Below are 21,433 nucleotides of genomic sequence, written 5' to 3' on the forward strand. Positions count from 1 at the left end.
TTTTTCATTATCTTAGTTGATTAAGGGAAGAAAAATTTTTGTTATTGTATTTTTGTATATTTAGAAAATAGAATTTTTACTCTGTCTATCACGAAGATTTGATGATTGTTGCAGAACTGCGACAAGGCTGTGATAGCTGACTTTGCGGCAATGGTCGCAAAAGCCGCGACCGAGTCAAGTTCCGATTCACCGGTGGCTTCTAGCGCACCCGAATCTCCCAATTCCCAAATTGCATCCCAAAGCTTATCGAACCTTAAAGTTCAAACGAATTCCACTACTAATAGTCAATCTAATACCGGTCCTCCTACCCCAACACAAACATTACCAGGCGCTTTAACGTCACCCAGTCAATCGTTAGGTACTTCTAGTAATGCGGCTCAATTAGAATCGTGCCCGGTTAAAGTGGATTCAAAGCCACTTCAGCCATCAATCAAAGAATTCCAGCCGAGAGGTGGAAGTGACGTGAAAATTGTAACGACAACACCTGTCGTCGCCGAACAATTACACGTACAATTAAATTCCACGGCTACAATTACAAATAAAGATAATAAAATTCCCACACAGCCTCCAGGAGTCAGTGTACCGGTGGTGATGCCTGTTAATGAAATTGAATTGAAGAACAATAATAATACCGCAACAGCAGCAGCAGCAGTAGCAGCAACAACAACAACAACGCAAACAACAATTCAATCATCAACGACGAGCTCAAATACATCTGATGTCCTTATCCCGTCCTCAACTGCCGTGGGTGCTAATAACCCAGTTCCTGCCAAGGATCAATTCCCCAATTTAGTCAACAAAAATAAATCAAGGTCGCCACCACGTGGGAAATATCAAAATTCGAATATTCCTGCGAATGCCATTACAATACCTGAGATGCCACCGTTGATTAAGGAATCAAAGGAACATAAGGAGAGGAAGGCGAATGAGAAAAATGCCAATTCTAGTAGAGGTACTACTCCGACGCCCGTTCACAATCAGCCGGAGCATATTCATCAAAAGACTAATGGCGAAACTAGTGAAAAATCCGATGTTGAAACACTGCCGAAAATTGAAACGCAACAGAAGACTACTGACGGTGAGTTTTTTTTTTTGTTTCTTTCCCCTTTTTCTTTTATTTCATCTTTTTCCATCATTTCGAAATTTTTTTAACTCTTGATTTTTGGAATTGAAAATATTTCAATAGAAAAATTCATTTTCAATATTTATTTATTATTGAATATTGTATTTTATACAAATAAATTTTCGCCTTTGTAAAAATTAAATGAATTTCGAAAAGGGTTCAACTCTGAAATTTGTAAGTCATTTTTATGTAACAATTGATAGTAAAGGTCAAGTTTACGGTTTTCAGAGTTGAGTCCTTTTCGAAATTCACGATTCAAATGTATTTCGAATTTCATAATGTTCGAAATTCATCAAGTTGAAACTTTATTTAAACATTTATTTGTATAAATGTGAATATTGTGATATTCAAATATTCAATATTTTCAAATACATTTATTTACAATACAATTTTTATTTAAGACATTTTAAATAAATATTATTAGTTTGATAAATATTCAAGTAAATGGAAATTCTCTTGAATTAGAATTATAGTAAAAAGAAATTCTATTAAATGACAAGTTCAAAAAAATTCAAGTTAATATCTTTGTATAAATATGAATTTTTATAAATTTAAATAAATATTAAATTGAATTTTTTACTGTAAAAATTTTATTTAATAGAATTAAAATAAATATTATTACTTGAATGAATATTCATGTAAATGAAAATTCTCTCGAATTAAAATTATAGTAAAAAGAAATTCTGTTAAATGAGAAGTATAAAAAAAATTCGAGTTAATATCTTTATTTAAAAAATTATTTGTATAAATTTCAATGAATATTAAATTGAATTTTTGTGCAATAAAGTTTTTATTTCAATTCTTATTTAAATTTATTTTTATTTAAATAAATATTGGTTGAATAAATATTCAAATAAATGGAAATTCTCTCGAATTAAAATTATAGTAAAACGAAATTCTGTTAAATGACAAGTATAAAAAAATTCGAGTTAATATCTTTATTTAAATATAATAATTCGTATAAATTGGATTAAATATTAAATTGAATTTTTTATAGTAAAGTTTTTATTAAAATTTTTATTTGAATTTATTTTTATTTAGGTACAAAAATATTGGTTGAATAAATTTTCAAATAAATGGAAATTCTCTAAAATTAAAATTATATTAAAAATGAAAATTTTGTTGAATGAAAATTGTATTGAAAAAAATTTTATTTAATATAAATTCGGCTAAAGAAAATTTCTTTCACTAGAAATTCGAATTAATCAGTTTTAGAAACAAGTTACAGAACAATTTTTTTTGCTACCAATTCGAATAATTTGAATTGAGAATCTTCTCAAAAAATTTTAATAATTTCTTATTGAATTGGATTACTGAAGAAACTTAAAAGTATAATTATTAATAATAATAATTATAATAATGATACTGATAATGTTAATAAGAATAAAATGACAATAAATAATAATAATAATAAAGTAAAATAAACAAAAATAATAATAAAGAGTTATAGTAGGTATAGTAACAATTAAACAAATAAAAATTTTAATTATTAGAAAAAAGGTTAGAAAAACAATTATAAAATTAATAATTATATAATTATAATTATTATAATTATATAATAATAATTATTATTATATGAACAACTATAAGAAAGATATGAAGTCAAAAAATTCGTCAGATTTAACTGTAATTCGTCAGATAATTTAATTGATTGAGTTACTGTTAAATATAAATGATTGATTAATATAAATAAATAGTAAATGTTCAAAGTATTAAGAATTTTGAAACTGGACTCAAATCTAGAAATGGACTTTCACTTAATTTACATTCACAAGAACCAGAGTGAGATCAGGTTTTTCAACAATATAGATAATTAGCGTTCAAATTACATTAACTTTCCATAAATGTTTATATTTTGCCTTACTTTAATTTTTCTAAGTAAAATATTTTTCTTGTAAAAGTAAATTCATCAAATGTAATTTTCTGAAAATCGAAAATTTGGCACTTTTTGCTATTTGATGTATTTTTATTTATTTTTTTGTTTTTTTGATCCTGGAAAAAAGGGGGTATTTAATTTTAATTTATTTCTATTCTCTTTAAAAAAAATGCCACGTAAATTTTGGTTTGTTTACGATGCAGTGAAATTTTTAATTTAGTCTCCCGAGGTTTTTTTTAGAAAAAAAAAAAATTGTCTTCAGAGTGAAATGATACAATTTAATGTTAGATTACATCATATATACAAGTGACAAATAAATCTTATAATAGTTTGTTACAGTCATTATTCATTTCTGGTTCATTGAAGTCTCTAAGAAGAGGATTTTAGATATAAATAATTGAAATCAATTAAACTTGCGTTTGAACGGAAACAATTTTCTTTTTTAAATCCCAGTTATTTGAAACGAATTTTATTCTTTTTTTTTTTTGGAAGAAACTATTTTCTAGCTTTAAAAATACTCTTTTTCAAATTTTATTCCAGTTTTTTTCTTTTTCTTTGTTTCTCTTTTTAACGAAAAAAAGAAAAATTTGCAAAAAAAAAAATGATTTTGAAAATAAAACTTTTTACTCGATTTGCCTTATAATTTGAAGTTTCTGTGTAGGTTAATTAACTCAACGACATTTGCTTAATCGTTCAAACTCAATAAATGTGAATTTTCAGGAAATAATTTTCGCTACTTGTTTATATTGATGTCCTTACGATGAAGAAGAGGTCAGAGAGAAAGAGAAAAAGATAGACAGAGAGTGAAAGAAAGAAAGAGAATCATGCTTATTGAAAAATCTTATTGGTCAATATTTTTAGGTTCTCTTGTGAAAAATATAGGGATATCGTTTCCGATGTCTTGTGTTTTGTACTTTTATCAAATTTTGCCAGTCGTCAGTTAGTCGTCCAAAACGTATTATTATAGTTCAGTGTCCGTGTTATTGTCTTTTAGAATTAAGTTATGTACATTTTTATATAGACTTAAAAGAGAATTAAATTTTCTTTTCTGTCTTTAAATTTATATTTATTTAAATCGCGAATACTGAAATGTTTAATCGTTTTATGTAACTTGACCAGTAATTATTATTTTTTTTTTTAATATTAAATTTTATTTATCAATTAAATTATTCTTCGTTGACGAAGTAATTTTTAGTCCATGGCTATAGGAACAATTAATTTCTTTTAAACCAGTGTGTAATTTTATCGATTATTGTGTAAATATTATTTATTAATCAATCACATCAAAAATGGTACAAAAGAAAAAGAGTAAGTTGACAAAATCTTTATTTCATTTATTTTATTATAAATATAAAAATATTGAGATTAACGATCACTCCGAGTCAAAATCATTAAGACTACCGAGTGATAAAGTTAAGAAGTTACTTTATATTTATTTTATTATTATTATTATTTTGTTATTATTGTTATTTTTGTCCTTATATTATTTTTTCTATTGTAATATTGTTATTATTAAAATTATTTTATTCGTTGAGAGTGTATTTAAAATTTTCGTTCGTTTGCAACGATTTTGTTGTTAGTTTTGAATTATTCGGTTAGGTGGCAATTAATTTTGGAATTGAGGAGAAATTTGATTTTCAAATTAACGTTCCTGTGAAATAATCTATTTTGATTTTGTTTTTCTTTTGATAATGGAGTATTTGACATTGTGGCATTTGCAATATTCGAATTTTTTTCCAACTGATTTCGATGTGGTATAAATTCCATTTTGAAATTAGAATCATGGATTGTTTACGTTTCTTTTCTGTAAGAAATATTTCCTAATTTTGATGTCAAAATTGCAATAATATTTTTATTGCTTCATGAATTTTTTTCTTTAATATGAAAATAGAAAATTTAATTAAATTTTTGTTGACGAATTTGCTGAATTTGTTTGTTGTTTTTTATTGCCTATAGTGGAAATTTTCTTCATTTTCTGGCAATTCGATTTTTTTGTATTTTCTATCAATTGTTCCAAGAAAATTTTTTATTTCTTCCTTCTTTTATTTTTGATCGATTTTTGGAAAAACGGTATTTTGGTATCTTTTTAGAATTTCTTCATTTGTTCCTTCTTCTACAAATTGGAAATTTTTTTTAATTGAAAAATGTGTGTTTTTTGTCTATTGGGAAATTTCTACTCGCAAGAGACTTTAATTAAATATTTGTCTAGTGAATGAATTTGATAAAAGGATAATAATTCTCGCGCGAATTATTTGTTTTCGAAGATACAAGGTGAGAGATAAATTGACACAACAACAAATTGTTAATATTCTCATTAAGAAGAGTTTAGTGTCTCTAGAGACAAAACTATTGTAAACTAATTTAACTATTATTATATATATAAAATAAAGTACTCTCTGGAATTCAACCGAAATTTAATATCCAAGTTTCCCACGAGAAATGGTCAGAGAGGGACTTTCAAAGTCCTTCATCTGCACGCGATGACGTCATATTGTAAAACGAAAAGAAACGAGTAATACCGAATTTATCCGATCCTTGGGGTATCCATAAGCTTTTCAAGTGGGAGGCGCCGGTCTTCCATCCATCGTTCTCTGAAGAATTCTAAGTCTCAGAAGCCAGCACGTGCTGTGCTATCTTAGTGCGTTCAGTTTTTATATCCCTTGATTTTTCCCCCCTTTCTGTTCAAAATTTTAACGAAAAAAAAAAATTGAAAAAAAGCATAAACATTGCCATAAGTAACAAAAAAAAAGGAAACAATACGCTTACTCCAAATTAGTAATTTTCTCCATTTTTTAACACTAGGGTATCAGTACCTTTGTACATATTCTTCTCTGCGCCCTTTACACGCAAGAAATCTATTTTTTAATCCATTTTTTTAATTATCCTCTGTGCATAATATTTATCAAGTGACGCATCTCTAATTTTAGAAGACAGAGAGGAGAAAAAAATTAGTAAAAGTTGATTTTATACATCTACATATTGATAGTGTTATGTAGTGAATTGAAAAGAAAAATTAATACTCAAACCAAGTGAAAGGATGTTCATTAATTCGTAAGTTATTATTAATTAATTTTTGTCTGCTTATAGTTTTTTTTGGGCGAGAGGATCCGCTTCCTTTTTGGATTAATTATAAATATTGTCGAATAGGAAATATAAGTGGAAATAATTTAAAGAAAAAAATACTTCATCACCCACGACAATCTAAATAAAATGAAACGCTTTCCTTGTTGCAATTCTCAAGGCTGAAAACCCCGACCACGTTTTCTCCACGTGGGTGGGGTGTCTCATGGTAACCGTAAATTGTCGCTGAGAGACTGGTTATTGCTGCAATTACACGGAGGGGGAAAAAATGGAAAAAAGCAGTTGCAATTATGATTTTTTTTTCTTCTCTTTGCTTAAGATTCAAGAAAGGAATTGTAAAATTGAAGAATTGAAAAGTTGTCGGCGACATATGGGAAAGGGAAATATTTTAAGAGAGTTGGTGTGGCCATTTTGTGTGGTTCTGGGTGCAGGAAGGAAAAGACGCCATGTTAAATCCGTTTCTAAGTGCCGGTTTGAGAATGTGGTTCGACCGGAGAGTCAACTTTATTCATCACAGACACATTTTTCTCACTCACTCTCTCTCTCTCTCTCTCTCTCTCTTTCTCTCTCAAAAGAGAGCCCTATCGAGTTTTCTTGAATCAATCTTTTTTTATTGATGATACTATTTTTTCTTCAGTGAAATATTTTTGGAAAAATTCCCTTTTTTTGAGGAAAGGAAATTTTAGAAAAATGTTGCATTCAGAAAATTCGTTTAGAAAAATATTCCAATTGGAAAAATATTTCAATTAACAAAATATTTCATTTAGAAAATTGTTTCATTTAGCAAAATATTTAATTCCAAAAGTTGTTTATTTGGAAAATCGTTTCATTTAGAAAATATTTAATTCAGAAAATTGTTTTATTCAAACTGTTTCGTTTAAAAAAATATTTATTTTAGAAAATTGTTTTATTTAAATTTAAAAAATTGTTTCAAAAAATTGTTTATTCAAAAAAATATTTAGAAAAATTGATGTAATGAAATGAAATCGAAACAGATCAAATTGAAATGAAATGGATTCTGCGATATAAAATTCTTTCGACTATATTTTCTCTCGCACTTATATTATAAAATTTCAATGAGAGACTCTCCTTTTTTTCGCTTGTACTTTTCTTGTCCCTGGGTCTTCTTATCCGTGGTATTAGTTGTTACCCTGAACAGCTGCACGATTTACCTGCTTCAAGTTTCCCTTATGAAAAGAATAGGCAATTGATTCAAATTCCATGATAGACATCTGCAACTTTGTTATAGGGCATTATAAATATAATATTGTCGAAATGCCTCTTTTTTTGGGCGAGACGATTGCGAAATATTTCCGATAGTCTTGGGATTTTAATGATTTATATAGTGTCATTATTGTGTTTTATTACAACGTCGACGTTGATGAGTTTTTGACTGCTTGGTATTTAGGGATTTTTCATGATTTCCAAATAAAATAAAATTTCAAAATCCCAACTAACTGTGAATGGTAAATTACGATAGGAAAAACCAGTTGGTAACTATCGAAAATTCTTTAGAAATGGTTTTTCGTCAAAAGAATGTTTTTGGAGGCGTTTTTCAATAAAAGGATTTATTACTTTTTTGTTGGTGCATATTCTGCATGTGATTTTAGATTTGGGGTTTAATTTTCAGATAAATTTAATTTTTATTCAAAATTTAGTTGAATTTTTTGGGAAATTTTATTTTATTCGAATTTTTTGAGAATAATAAATTTTAAAGAAATTTCATTTTACTCGAATTTTTTATTCGAAATTTATTAGAATTTCTTAATAATAATTTTGGAAAACTTTCATTCTATCTACTCGAATTTTTTATTCGAAATTTATTAGAATTTTTCAAGAATAATTTTTAAGAAATTTCATTTTATTCGAAATTGATTAATTATTTGAATTTTTTGAGAATAATTTTCATAAAATTTCATTTTACACGAATTTTTTATTCGAAATTTATTAGAATATCTTGACAATAATTTTGGAAAAATTTCATTTTATTTTAAATTTATTTGAATTTTTCAATAATAATATTTTAAGAAATTTATTTGAACTTTTCAAAAATAATTTTTGACGGTCTAATTTTTAAGAAATTTTATTTTATTCGAAATTTATGAATTTTTTGAGAATAATTTTAAAAAAAATTTCATGTTATTCGAAATTTATTTGAATTTTTGAGAATAATTTTGATGAAATTATTTCATTTTACACGAATTTTTTATTCGAAATTTTTTAGAATATCTTGAGAATAATTTTGGAAAAATTTCATTTTATTCGAAATTTATTTGAATTTATTGAGAATAATTTTAAAGAAATTTCATGTTATTCGAAATTTATTTAAATTTTTTGAGAATAATTTTGATGAAATTTCATTTTACACTAATTTTTTATTCGAAATTTATTTGAATTTTTTTGAGAATAATTTTTGTTTTCCTTTGATGAAAAAATTTCTAAATAATTATTAGGGAAAAGAAAAAGATGGTCACCTATCGAATATAGAAGGTTGAATATCTTGTTTTAGACTTTTAGATTGAGAGGGAGAGAATAAAAAAGAAATTATACGAGATTTATATTTTTAAATAATTTGTGTCTTGTAAAATGGAAACGATTCCTTTCTAAACGGCACCTTGACATTAAATATCTTTTCATATATTTATCTAATCTATTTCTATGCCACAACTATTTTTTTTCTGTTATTTAAATGTTTTCGAGATGATTTTTTATTTTAATAAACATTTTATACAGTTAAAGGGAGAAAATATTTTATGTTTAGTTATTGCGATTGATATATTTTGCTTCTTAGTTGAATAATTTGTTTTGTACGAAACATTCGTTTTAGTTTTATTTTTTAGTGTTTTCCAGTCTTTTCTAGTCTTTTTTTAAGTCTTTTTCAGGCTTTTCAGTCTTTTGTAATCTTTTTTAGTCGTCCTTTAGTTTTTTCTAATCTTTTTCAGTCTTTTCTGGTATTTTTGAACCTTTTTAGTCTTTTTTAGTCGTTTTTAGTCTTTTTTTGAACTTTTTAAACCTTTTCAGTCTTTTTTAATCGTCTTTTAGTTTTTTCTCGTCTCTTTTAGCCTTTTCAGTCTTTTCTGGACCTTTTTAGTCCTTTTTTAGTCTTTTTAGTCTTCATTAGTCTTCACTAGTCTTCGTAAGTCGTTTTCGAGTTCTAATTGTCATTTTTTTTTCTCGAAACACAGGTGTTAATTCCGTGGTATTTCAGAGTCTCATTTACAAGTACTCTGTTTACGGCACTAGTAACGAAAAAAATTCCATAAGAATCAGAATTTTCTACTCGAGTAGAAATAGATGTGGAGATATATTGAGAAAATTGTCTTAGTGTGATGCTTTTTATGCTCGGTGAGACTTGAGTCATTTTATTTTCGGTTCCTCTGGAACGTGATACATTCTTTTTGTTCTACCTCGTAGACATATTCAGTAGGGGAATTTCGTTAACATTTCTTTAAAATTCTCATTTTTTTCCCCTCAATTTCGAATTCAAAGAAAAAATTTGTCTCGAAGCCGATATTTTATCGCAATTTGCTTCAATCTTAAAGTATAATTTATTCTTGCCAAATTCGGAGCGATTAGATAAATATTTGTCTGCATTTTTATTTTGTCTGTCTGTAAATAGTTTTATTTAATTTTCGTTTGCTTCAGGATTTTTGAAAATTGCTAATTGTAAATTTTGATTTTTGGATATTTAGAAATTGAAAAAGTGTTGCTGTAAAATTTTTTTTTGAAAATAATTGAAGGCGATGGATATTTTTTTTCTGGTTGCGAATAAAATTGGAATTGGTCTGCTTTTATTTGCAAATGAAAAGAGAGAAAAAAAAATCCGGCGACTGGTCTTGTTCAATTCCAAAAAGGCCGTGGCCTTCGTTCCTCGACATCGTCGTCGATGTGCGTCCACTTGAGCTGGTATAAAATGCAAGAGGTCACGATGCCAAGCCACTAACACACATCAAATTCATTGCGCCTACATTGACACCTTCACTTTTAGCCAGTTTATTCTTTATTTAATCGGCAGTTCGATTTATCCACTGACTTTGCACTATACACCCGAAAACTTTCTCCATCTTATGTAATTTTATTGTTAACAGTGTCAATTTCAATCGTTTTCTTTTTCTCTCCCTTTTTTTTGGATTTATTTTTAACACCAAAAAAGTCTCTTCTGAGATTTTCGTTTAAAAGAAAAATTCCTTTCTCTAAATTTAGAATTTAATTTTCCGTTTTTCTCCCCTTGAAAATTTTTAGGGGATTTTTATTTTTTTCAAAGCAGATTTTTATTGTAAAAGAAATTTATTATTTGTCAGTTTGATTAGAAATTTTTGTGAAAACTATTTTCTGCAATATCGTCAAAAAAAAAAAATTGATGAAAAATTCTTTTAATTGTGGAAATTCATCTGATAAATAGTTCCGTCTTGCTTCTTCAGATAATGATGGTTGTTATTATTATTATTGGACCAAATATCATTTCTTATCGTTCACCTATTGCTGTAATATACTGATAAATTTTTATTTTTAAAAATAATTATGTTTCATGCTTCTTGCAGTTCTGTGTGTGAACTATTAATTTCAATTGAATGACGCAGGCCTTGAGATTTGTCTGGATTTCTTATATACAATATAGACAAAGATTGTTGAATTTTGAAAGGGGGAACAACTTTGATTCTCTATTTCTTTGTATAGAGTTTAGGGGCCAAGCGTGTTCTGGTTTTTCTTATTATATGACTGACGAATTTTAATATTCTTGCTTCTGTGGAGGGAAATTTCATTGCTTTTCTTTGTTATTCTGCGACAAGTCTCATTTTATATCTCACATAAAATACGTTTTGTAATATATTAATTTATGAATATATTATATTAATATAAAAATATAATTCTCATCCTCTATGAGGAAAGAAATAAAAAAATACTAAAGGAATAGAAATAAGAATATGAGTATAAAAATATTAATTAAAAATCCATGATATTCGATTTTATAGTTTTGAAATTCTCATCTAATTGAAATTTAGACCAATTTTCTCGAAGTTTTAATTTTAATCAAATTTATCAGTTATTTAAATCATTGGAATCAGATTTATAACGATTATTGTCTGAATTTTGTTTGTTAATTATTATAAATAATTATAATTTCTGACAATCCAGTCATGAGATTAATGGTCGACTTGGGTCATTACAAATTATTATAATAATTTTAAATGTAATAGTTGTAATTATTATATTTTTAATTATATTTGTAATTTTTATAATTATAATTATAATTGTAATTTTTATAATTATAATTATTATTCGTCAAAAAAAGGAACTTTTACTCGGGAAGTGTGAGTAATGGCATTTGAATTTAAATATTGGAAATATTTCCACGTTTTACGGTTAATTATTGATGATAATTACGATATTTAGTGGAAATATTTGATTAAAATGAAAATATTAAGGGGAATACAAAAGAGAAGTTAGCCGCCTCGACCTGCTTTTACAAAATCTTACTCAACCTACTTTCATGCATTGAATTAACTAGTGCAATCAACTGGCATCTTGTTCGTCAGTGATATTATGTCATTGGCATCTCTGATAGCTCGAACGAGTTTTACCATCGATTTTCAAACACAACAGATTATGAGTGTCATGACAATTTTCCTCTACTTCATTCTTTCCTCCTTTTTCTAAAATGCGAAATTTTGCATTTTTTTAAAAAATTTGTTTACTGTTCATAAATTAATTTAATAATTAATTATTGGAAATTAATTATTAATTAATTTTTAAAAATTAAGTAATAATTACTTATCTTTAGTTTAATAACAATTTTAATAAATTAGATAATCATGAATTATTAATCGTAGTAAAATAACGGGTATTAATTAATTAAATCGGAAATATTATTCTCATATATGCCAGTTTGAGCATTTGAAGTGAATTAATTTAATTATATAGAAATTTCGTGAACGAATTATGATTACGCTTTATGGGAGTATAAATTAATTGAATTCGAAAAGTTAATTTAATAATCAATAATTGTTTGCATTTTGAAGTCGAGAAGCTAATATTTCTATTATTCGAAAGAAATCAATTTTTATTCTTTATGTTAAAAATTCCACTTTTGTATTTTTTAATTTCGTTTATATTTAAAAAAAAATTTAATTTCTTTTATATTTTTTAATTTTTTAATTCCTTTTGTACTTTTTAATTTTATGCTAATTTTTTCGTCTACTTTTAATTTCCAGACTTTTTTTCTAAATTTTCTTTCGTTTCCTAAAAATTGAATGTTAAAAAAAGATTCAATTTTTCCATTTAGTTTCAATTTGTTACTTAAAAAAACACTTTTACAATATTGTAATTACCATTTTTAATTGTATCGTTAAAACGTAACTGTGAATGTAAGACCTTACTGTGTCAAATCTTTCTTTGTTTTTTTGTTCTCACCAATATAAACAAATTCACTTTCTTTTTACTCCAATTTGTCAGTTTTCGTATTTTCGTTTATTTATAATTTTGATTGAATTTGATTGAAATTGCAAAAGAATTTGACAGAAAAAAATGAATGTAGTCTTCAAATAAATAATAGTAACAATAATTGTGAATTAATAAAAATCAAAAGTTAAAATAGAAAAAAAATTGACGAGGTAATATTTGCAAAATCGAAACAAACCGTGTGAAGTGTTAGTTCAATCACATTTGGCTGGATGAATTATTTATTGGATATAAAAATAAATCGCACATCACTTTTGAATAATCTAGTAAATGGAAACATTTTTTTATATCTACTATTCGGAAATCAATATTTGAAATTATGACTGGGGATTTTTTTTTACTTTTCTTTCTTTTTTTTGTTTGACGGAAAAATTTTTTGAGACACGCACACACATAGTATGATATACCGGACATGACCAGTTGAGGATTTTGGGAGTTTAGTTTAGACTGGGGCCTGGCTTTTAATGCGCCTGCTCCTTTTGAATCTTACGAACTAATTTAAGAAATCGTGTGTCGGAGTCTGACGGTTTGTACCAGTTCACAGGTTAAAATAGACACGTGAAAGTCGCGTCGATATATCCTCTGAAGTATTCGTAAAAAAAGACAATTTTTTTCTTAACAATTCTTTAAATTCTAATTTTGTGGTAAAAATACATTTCTTTTTTTAGTGAAAAATAAATCGGAAAAGTTATTAAAGTGGGGAAAAATTAATTTATTTTATTGACTTGTCGCGGTGTTATCGGAAAAACGTGTTGATTTTTTTTGTCCCCTTTTTCTCCAGACTTGGTAAAATGGATTTACATTTCATTCAACCCTTACGAACAGTGTCGGATTAGTGGACAGTCATTTAAGATCGTTGTTGGCAAAGATTTCGTAGTTTTATAAATAAATACTGAATCAGTGCAGCTGCTCTTGCAGACACTGAAATTCGAGTCGCAAAGAGAGTTGACGGCAATTTCATCGAGAATTTTCTTTTTTATCGATGTCTTTTTTAATTTTTTTTTAATAAGGTTCTAGAGTAATTTGTACACTCGATATATTGACAGAACTAGCAAACTTGAAGTGAAAGAAGCTTTCAATAATGTGACGAAAATGATTTTTGATTATAAATAATAGTTATAGAAGATTTATTGAAAAATTGACAATGATTGGATGTGAATATTTTTTAATATTCGAAAATGAGTGAACGAAAAATGAATGGCACTGGACGTGCCAGTAGCAGTTCGAGATCAAGAAGTAGAAGTCGTCGTGGTTCCAGAGATCATGGTAGAATAAATTTTTTTTGAAATTTGTCCGGGGGAAAAAAAATAGGAAAGAATAAAATAAAGATCATTATTTAATGAAAAAATAGATTGTCGTGAATTATTAATAAGAACTATTTCCTTGAAGTTTAATTTGACTTACAAATAAATTTTTCATTCAAGGCAATATTTCGATTTTTAAACAATTACATCATGAGATTTTCTGTCGTACTGACATATTTGTCGATTATCAAGGCATAACTGCAAGATAGACCTTGTATTCTCTTATGGATTATCTGAGAGTGCATTAAAAAGTTCTTATGTAAGAGTTGTTTACATCCGCATATTCAACTCATTAGAAACTTGACAATATTAATAATTATCGTTGTTTAATATTTTTTTCCTTAAAATTTCTTTAAACATTCTTTAAACTTTTTTTTTTGAGAATATTCAAAGTTGTTGAATTTTATCTCTATTATCAATAGGAAAAATGTAACATTTTTATTTACAAAGAAATGGATAAAAATAAAGTCATCCATGAACCATGCTACAGCCGGTATCTATAATTATCTTTGGCCAGAAGCCGACATTTACTTTTCTTTACTGCTTAATTCGAATTGATATAGTCTTTTAAAAAAAAATCGAATAATTGAATTTTTCTCTATTTTGTTACAGGCAAATCTGCCATGCAGAAGCAGAAAAATAAGAGTAAACAGAAAAATCGTGAAATCAGTCGTAAGGGAGCGGAAAAAGAGAGTGGTTCGGATATGGATGCCTTTATGAATTCGGTACCAACTGGAAAAATAGTGGAAAATAAACAGACTGAAATTAAGGAAACATTACCGCAGAGAGACAGTAATAAGGAACCAATTAAAGAAATAACGAAAGATATTAAAGAAAAGGACAATCATGAGTCGAAGAAGGAAAAGCAGCAGGCTGTGCCTCAAACTCATGAAAAACAACATTCAACACCTGAAATTCCGATGGAAAATACAACGAGCGTAGAAAAAGCACCACCAGCAATAACATTTAATCATAAAGATAGTAAACCAACGATAGAAGAAAGATCAAAATCACCAATTGTCGTTAGTAATATGTCACCAATTCCAAATGACGTTGTCGATCATTCGGTGACAATTAAAACCGAAATTGATCTTAAATTAATTGTCGCCCAAAAGAATGAGGAGAATTCTAAAGTTTCTGCACTTCGTACATCAATTGAGGAAACAGTGACTGTCATTGAGAAACAAGACGAAAATGCAGCGCCAAATCAAATTGAAACTATTCCTAAAGGACCACAACTTTTGAAATATAAATATTTAGATGATCAGTGGAGTCCTATTAATCAAAAAGGAAAAAAGACTTATGGCAGGGATTTCCTTATACAATTGCAGGACGATCCTTACAGTAGAATTAAACCAACAAATCTTCCCGACATGGAAGTTGTGTTGAAGGATTCGAAAACACGACAACACGTCAGTAGGAATCGCAGTCCCGAAATTAGATCTTTCAAGGATCATAATATGAGGGGACACGACAGTTTACTTCCTGGTTTCGCCAAGAATTCGATGAACGCCAAACTTGGAGGCTTGGTAAGAATTAAATTCATATTTCGTAATTATTTATTATTTATATTCATATTTGTATTCACTGTAAAATGATGATTTATTTTAAAATGAAAGTAGTGGACTGAAAAGTTTTGAGGAGAAATTATAATCTGATTTTATTTCTAATATTATTGATGATGAAAGAATTATTATTTTGGAAAGTATACTAACAATTGTGGAAAATTTTCAGCCACCAGCGAATAAGAAAAGCAATTCTGGAAAACCAAGACCACCAAATAAACCAAATATGGTTATGCCTATTTCCCTCTCGTTACGAGAAGAAGTTAAACTTCGAGAAGCGGAGAATGCGTGGAAACCGACGAGACTAAAGGGTAGCGACATTGATATTGAGGAAGCTAAAACCGAATCTCTCGCTAAAAAAGTTCGCAGTGTGCTCAATAAATTAACGCCTCAAAAATTCGACACATTGGTTAGTCAAGTGAGAGCGTTGAACATTGATACCAAGGAAAGAATGGAGCGTGTGATTAATCTTGTCTTCGAAAAGGTAATATTATCAATAATATGTATATAAATTAAATAAATTTAAAATATATAAATTATATTTTAATATTAAATTAAAAATTTCGAAAAAGAAAAATAAAAACAAAACTAGAATTTTTTGAAAATTGTGAAAATAATCTAGTTATGATTGTAAGAATGATGATACTTTAATGTCATGCCAGACTGGAGTTTCTGATCAGGCCTGATTGTTGAAAAAAATTCTGAATATTTGAAATTTTGTTTTATTTTCTTAAATTTTCTACGTGTATTTTTTTTTGTTGACTAATTTTTTTTTTTTTTCTATTTGCAGGCAATTGATGAACCTAGTTTTTCCGTGGAATACGCACTTATGTGTAAGGAACTTGCCATGATGCAAGTTTCCGGTACGGATCCATCTGATTCAACAACGGCGAACTTTAGGAAATTAATTATCACTCGTTGTCAACATGAATTCCAAAAGGAATCCGACAATGGTGATATGAGAGAGACGAAAGCTAAGGAAATTGAAGAATGTACAGATCCTGTAAGTTTGAATACTTGTTTCTTTATTATTTAGTAATTTCTTGAATACATAATTCTTGAAATCTTAATTATGGCAAATATAGAGAATTTATAATTATAGAATAGGAAAAATTTTATTTGTTATTAATATTGTTATTTTTATTAAATTACAGGAAAAGAAGAAAGAATTAATATTATTCTGTGAAGAGGAAGAGAGGAGGATACGCATGAAGTCTGTTGGTAACATAAGGTTCATTGGAGAACTTTTTAAACAAGGAATGTTGACAAAGAATATTATGCTTTTCTGTATAAATCATTTATTACAATTCCGTGATGAGGAGAATTTAGAATGTTTGTGTAAATTATTAACGACAATAGGAAAAAAATTGGAATCTAAAGATGTAAGTAGAAAATTTTACTCTTTCATGTATGTGTCTATTTATTTTTCTTTTTTTTCTCCATTTGTTTTCATTTTTTATTCGAAAAAAAAATTTTTGTAATTTACATTTTAATTGTTTTTAATTTTTGACAATTTGTAATTGTTTCTTTCATTTTTTTTCAGGAATTGAATGAATATTTCCAAAAAATGCAGGCCATCGCAAATGATAAGGGCCCTGGAAAAATAAGTTCTAGAGTTCGTTTCATGCTCAAAGATGTAATTGACTTGAGGGCGAATAAATGGGTGCCAAGGAGAGATGACAGTAATCCTAAGACAATGGACCAAATTCAAAAAGAGGCAGAAACCGAACGATTAGATGCCCAACTCAATATTCCTCTTAATACCCCACGAAAAGATGATCGGAACGTTGACCGACGAAGAAATCGTAAGTATCATCAAATAGAATTATTCTAATGGTATTAAAATTCGATTCTTTCTACTTTAATTTTTTCCTACTATAATTAAATAATTTAAGAAAACTTTTGTTTAATTTCTAAATATACAAACTAAATTGTTGTGATGATACTTAATGTCATGCCAGACTGGAGTTTCTGACTAGAGGTGATTGTTTAAAAAAATTCTGATGGAATTATTAAAAATTAAGGATAAATTTGCAGTTTGTTTTTATAGTTTGGTTAATGGAATGTTTATATTTTCAGGTGGAATGGCAGGGTCTTCCGAAGATGGTGGTTGGAGTCAGCCAGTTCGATCGAGAGCTTCATACTCTTGTGATACTTCGAAACTAAAAACTAAACCTGTAAGTATTTTAATTTATTTTATATTTAAAAAAGAATAGTCTTGCAAAAATTCCTTTGCTTTTATTAATAAATAAGTAAACTACTTCTATCAGAAAGCAATTATTTTTTTTAATTTATTGATAATTCATATTTATAGTCGTAATGAAAATTAAATTTATAAATGAGTGTAGAAATTAATTTTAGCTTCAATTTAGAATTGTTGATAAATAAATCAAATGTTAAAGTGTTGGTAATAAATTTTAATAATTGTATTGTGATGATACTTAATTGTCATGCCAGACTGGAGTTTCTGATAAAAACGTGATTGTTAAAAAATTCTGATGCAATTATTTTACTTGGAAAAAATTTCTGTTTGAATTAGTTGTTTCAAATTTTTAACAATTCTTTGTTTTCTTCTTTTATTACAGCCTCTAATGGACGATCTTCAATTAGGAAATAGGAATACTTATACTATGTGGAATAAGAATATTCCTTCTGTAGGATCCACAAAGATGCAGAATAAATTTTCAGCCCTAGAAAATATTTCATCGTTTGATCAAGAAAAACGTAATCCACTCCAACTTTCTGGATCAAAGTCGATGGGACCACGAGAATGTGGCAGAACTGACTACAAATCCGCTTATGGTAAGAAACGTGAAATATTCTTAAATATATTTTTTCTTTTAAATAAAAAAAAGTATAATAATAAATAGTTAATAAATAATGGAAAATAATTTGTCAAAATTATCAATTTTTTATATTTTCGTGATGATATATTATTTATTCGATAACTCCCAAAGGGAAGTTTATGGGACATAGCCAAAAGGATACTGACAAAGTTTATGAATTTATAGAATTTAATTTTCTATCTGGAATACTTTGTGATTTGTTGATCGACATTTTTCAGATGGTAGAAGTTCGCGAAATGGCAGTAGCTACCAATTAAGTAGTAGTGGTTCCTTGACTAGAGAGGGAATTCCTCCACTTGACAGTGGAAGAAGTCAAAGTGTCACAATGCCTCCTCAGAGCAAACCAGCTCCACAACCTACCTCTATTAGTAATAAACCAGAAAAATCATTTGATGAACTCCAAAAAATTGTTCATATGTTCGTCGAGGAATATATCACCGAGGGCAATGGTGAAGTAAGTAATGGAAATGTTTTTTTCATTATTTCCGCACGCTCCTTAGATCCATCTCTGATATTCCAAGGAGATGCTTGAGTCATTGGTGTGCTAGAATATGCAATACCTTCTTTTTGCTTTCAATACTTTGCACGACAAAAAAACTCATTTTTTGGGTTAAAAAGTTCAAAGTGAACCAAAAAGTGGACAGGAAAATTAATACTCAATTTATGAATTTTAATTTCATTCATTTTTAACTCGGAAAAATCGCATTCAAAATAAAAAAAGTAATTATTTGGAAATAAATATTTTTAAAACAATATTTTCAAGTTTTTATTTCATTTTTTTTATGTTTACTTTATTTTGCTTCTATTGTAAATATTTATTCATTTTTCTATTAAATTAGTAGTTGATTTCTAATAGAGAATCTTTTTTTCTACAGGATGTTGTACTCGAAGTTAAACAACATTTCCCAACTTCACAATTGCCAGCAGTGGTTCGCGAAATAGTTAACGAAGTTCTCGAGAAATCTGTCAATGCACGTGAATCAGTATCGAAACTATTGTCCTTCCTTATCACCAAGAAATCAATTACTTTGAACGACTTCCGAAAAGGGTAAGTGATTTTAAATCTCCAACTCTTATTTGATAAAGCTTAAAATTTTAGAAATTTTATTCAAATTTTTAGAAAATTTAAAAAAAAAACTATAATTCTACTGGTAGAAAATTGTTGTAAAATTCAATTTTTGGTGGGTTCTTTTAAAAACTAAGAAATTTTTTAAAAATGGAACAATATTTATATTTATAAGGGAAAAAATCATTATTGTTAGCAATAGAAAATAAAAGACCATTGATTTAGTTTATTTTTTGGAAAAATGTATGATGAAAATTTTTTCTAAAATAAGAAATGTGTATATTATACTCATTGTGAATTTTTAGCCAAAAGGATACTGATTGTATTTTTTAATACTTAACTATAATTTTTTTTAGTAATTGACAAAGATTTCACGAGTAAAATTTTTTTCAGATTTGGTGAAATTCTTGAATCAGTCGATGATTTAATAATTGATATTCCGAAAATCCTGTCTTACTTCGCCGACATTTTGGGTAAGTTGTATTCTTTATTCTCTTAATAAGATCTTTTTGTAAATTATGTATTTATGTATATAATTCTAATTATGTATTTAATTATTAAGTAACATAATTATTATGATGACAAATATTGACCATAAAAATTATTCCATGCTGGTTTCAATGCTCAACAGGGCTGATGCTTTTCAAAGCAAATTATTAACGTATTTTAATAATTTTTAAAATCGAATCTTATTTATAATTTCTTTTATTTTGCGCATTTTTTCAGTTCACCTTGTAATTGACGAAACTCATCCGCTTGCGGAATTGCCCATTACCTTGGCTAATTTGAGAAGTACAGGTCAAAGTGGGAAATTAGTAGGTGAATTATTCTCAAAAATTTCTACAATTTGTGAACCAGAATTCCTTGTTGAAAAGTGGCTTCGTAGTAAACTCCAAATAAGTGATCTTATTAATGGAGAACGAGAAAATATTGATGAAATCATCAAGAATTATGTAAGTGTTTTTCTATTTAAAGTTTCTGGTAAATAATTAATTCACACTTCGTTATCATTTTAAATTAATTAAATTAGTTCTAAATTATTAAATTAATAATATAATTATAATATAATTTAAAAAATATAATAATATTAATATTTTAATATTATTTATTAAATTAATTGCTTTTATTTTATATTTGATGATGAAAACTTTTTGTGTAAATAAGTGAGGTTTTAACCTATATGCATTTTTTAGCCAAAAGGATACTGACATTTGTAAATAGTTTAATACTTTTTTCATTTTTTTTAGACGAATTTTGAATGATATTTTCTAATTTTTTTGCAGAAATTACAAGCACTCGCAGAAGAGAAGTTTTCATGTTTTGAACAAATTCATGATCACCTTGTAAAATTGATGAAGACTAGCAATAACATAGTTGATGATGTTGTTAATTGGGCGAAGGTGCGTTCTTTAAAATTAATAACAATTTACTTTTTTTGATAATAGAGAATTGATTTGCTAATAAAAAAATATTTTTCTGTTACAGAATAATATTTCAGACAAAGTTCTTGAGCCACAATTTATTCGAGTTCTCATGACTGCCATTTTGGAAGTATCCACTGGTTAGTAATAATATTTATGCAATTTATGCCTTACTTTCATGCAACTCTTTTAATTTTTTATATTTTAACTCTTCAGATTCCTATATTTTTAATTTGTAATTTTTATAATTTTCACTTATTACTATTTGTTGGTTATTAAAATTATTTTTTTTATTCAGTTTTTTTATTATTAAGGAAGGAATAAAGTTTATTTTCGTTTTGATAATTAAAATAAATTTTTAATTTGTTATTAAAATTATTTTTTTACTCTTTTTATTCAGTTATATGTTTCGATTATCAAAGAAAGAAAAAAAAGTTTATTTTCGTTTTGTTAATTATAAATTTTTAGTAAAAATATTTTTTAAAGGAAAATTTTTCATGTTTCAGTTTGTAATAAACAAAGACACGACTTCAAGCCTGAAATATTCCAAGGTTTGCAAACGCTGATACATAGGTTCGTCGATGCGAATGAAAAATTAGAATTGCAATGTCTGTTCGCTGCTCAGTCATTTGCAAATAAATTAGAATTCCCCCCTGGTGAGTTTTATTAGATTTTCTATATTTAAAAAATAT

General features: G+C 27.1%; 1 protein-coding gene and 1 non-coding gene across 2 annotated transcripts in view; both read left to right on the forward strand.

Annotated features, from left to right (window-relative positions):
• Nucleotides 1–21,433, forward strand: part of LOC122508359 (eukaryotic translation initiation factor 4 gamma 3-like) — a 42,973-nt gene that overhangs the window by 19,471 nt on the left and 2,069 nt on the right. The window contains exons 7-21 of the mRNA XM_043621651.1: nucleotides 115–1,078; nucleotides 14,456–15,372; nucleotides 15,578–15,892; nucleotides 16,199–16,411; nucleotides 16,563–16,790; nucleotides 16,952–17,213; nucleotides 17,488–17,585; nucleotides 17,994–18,210; nucleotides 18,473–18,708; nucleotides 19,130–19,302; nucleotides 19,714–19,793; nucleotides 20,047–20,273; nucleotides 20,604–20,720; nucleotides 20,806–20,881; nucleotides 21,248–21,397. Coding sequence (XP_043477586.1) covers nucleotides 115–1,078; nucleotides 14,456–15,372; nucleotides 15,578–15,892; nucleotides 16,199–16,411; nucleotides 16,563–16,790; nucleotides 16,952–17,213; nucleotides 17,488–17,585; nucleotides 17,994–18,210; nucleotides 18,473–18,708; nucleotides 19,130–19,302; nucleotides 19,714–19,793; nucleotides 20,047–20,273; nucleotides 20,604–20,720; nucleotides 20,806–20,881; nucleotides 21,248–21,397 — 4,273 coding nt within the window. The remainder of the gene's footprint in view (nucleotides 1–114; nucleotides 1,079–14,455; nucleotides 15,373–15,577; nucleotides 15,893–16,198; nucleotides 16,412–16,562; nucleotides 16,791–16,951; nucleotides 17,214–17,487; nucleotides 17,586–17,993; nucleotides 18,211–18,472; nucleotides 18,709–19,129; nucleotides 19,303–19,713; nucleotides 19,794–20,046; nucleotides 20,274–20,603; nucleotides 20,721–20,805; nucleotides 20,882–21,247; nucleotides 21,398–21,433) is intronic.
• Nucleotides 18,741–18,899, forward strand: LOC122508564. The gene has a single exon (XR_006302248.1). It is a non-coding gene; the product is annotated as a small nucleolar RNA SNORA53 (small nucleolar RNA).

This window comes from Leptopilina heterotoma, unplaced genomic scaffold (genome assembly GCF_015476425.1).
Source record: "Leptopilina heterotoma isolate Lh14 unplaced genomic scaffold, ASM1547642v1 Lhet_54, whole genome shotgun sequence".
Lineage (NCBI taxonomy): Eukaryota > Metazoa > Arthropoda > Insecta > Hymenoptera > Figitidae > Leptopilina > Leptopilina heterotoma.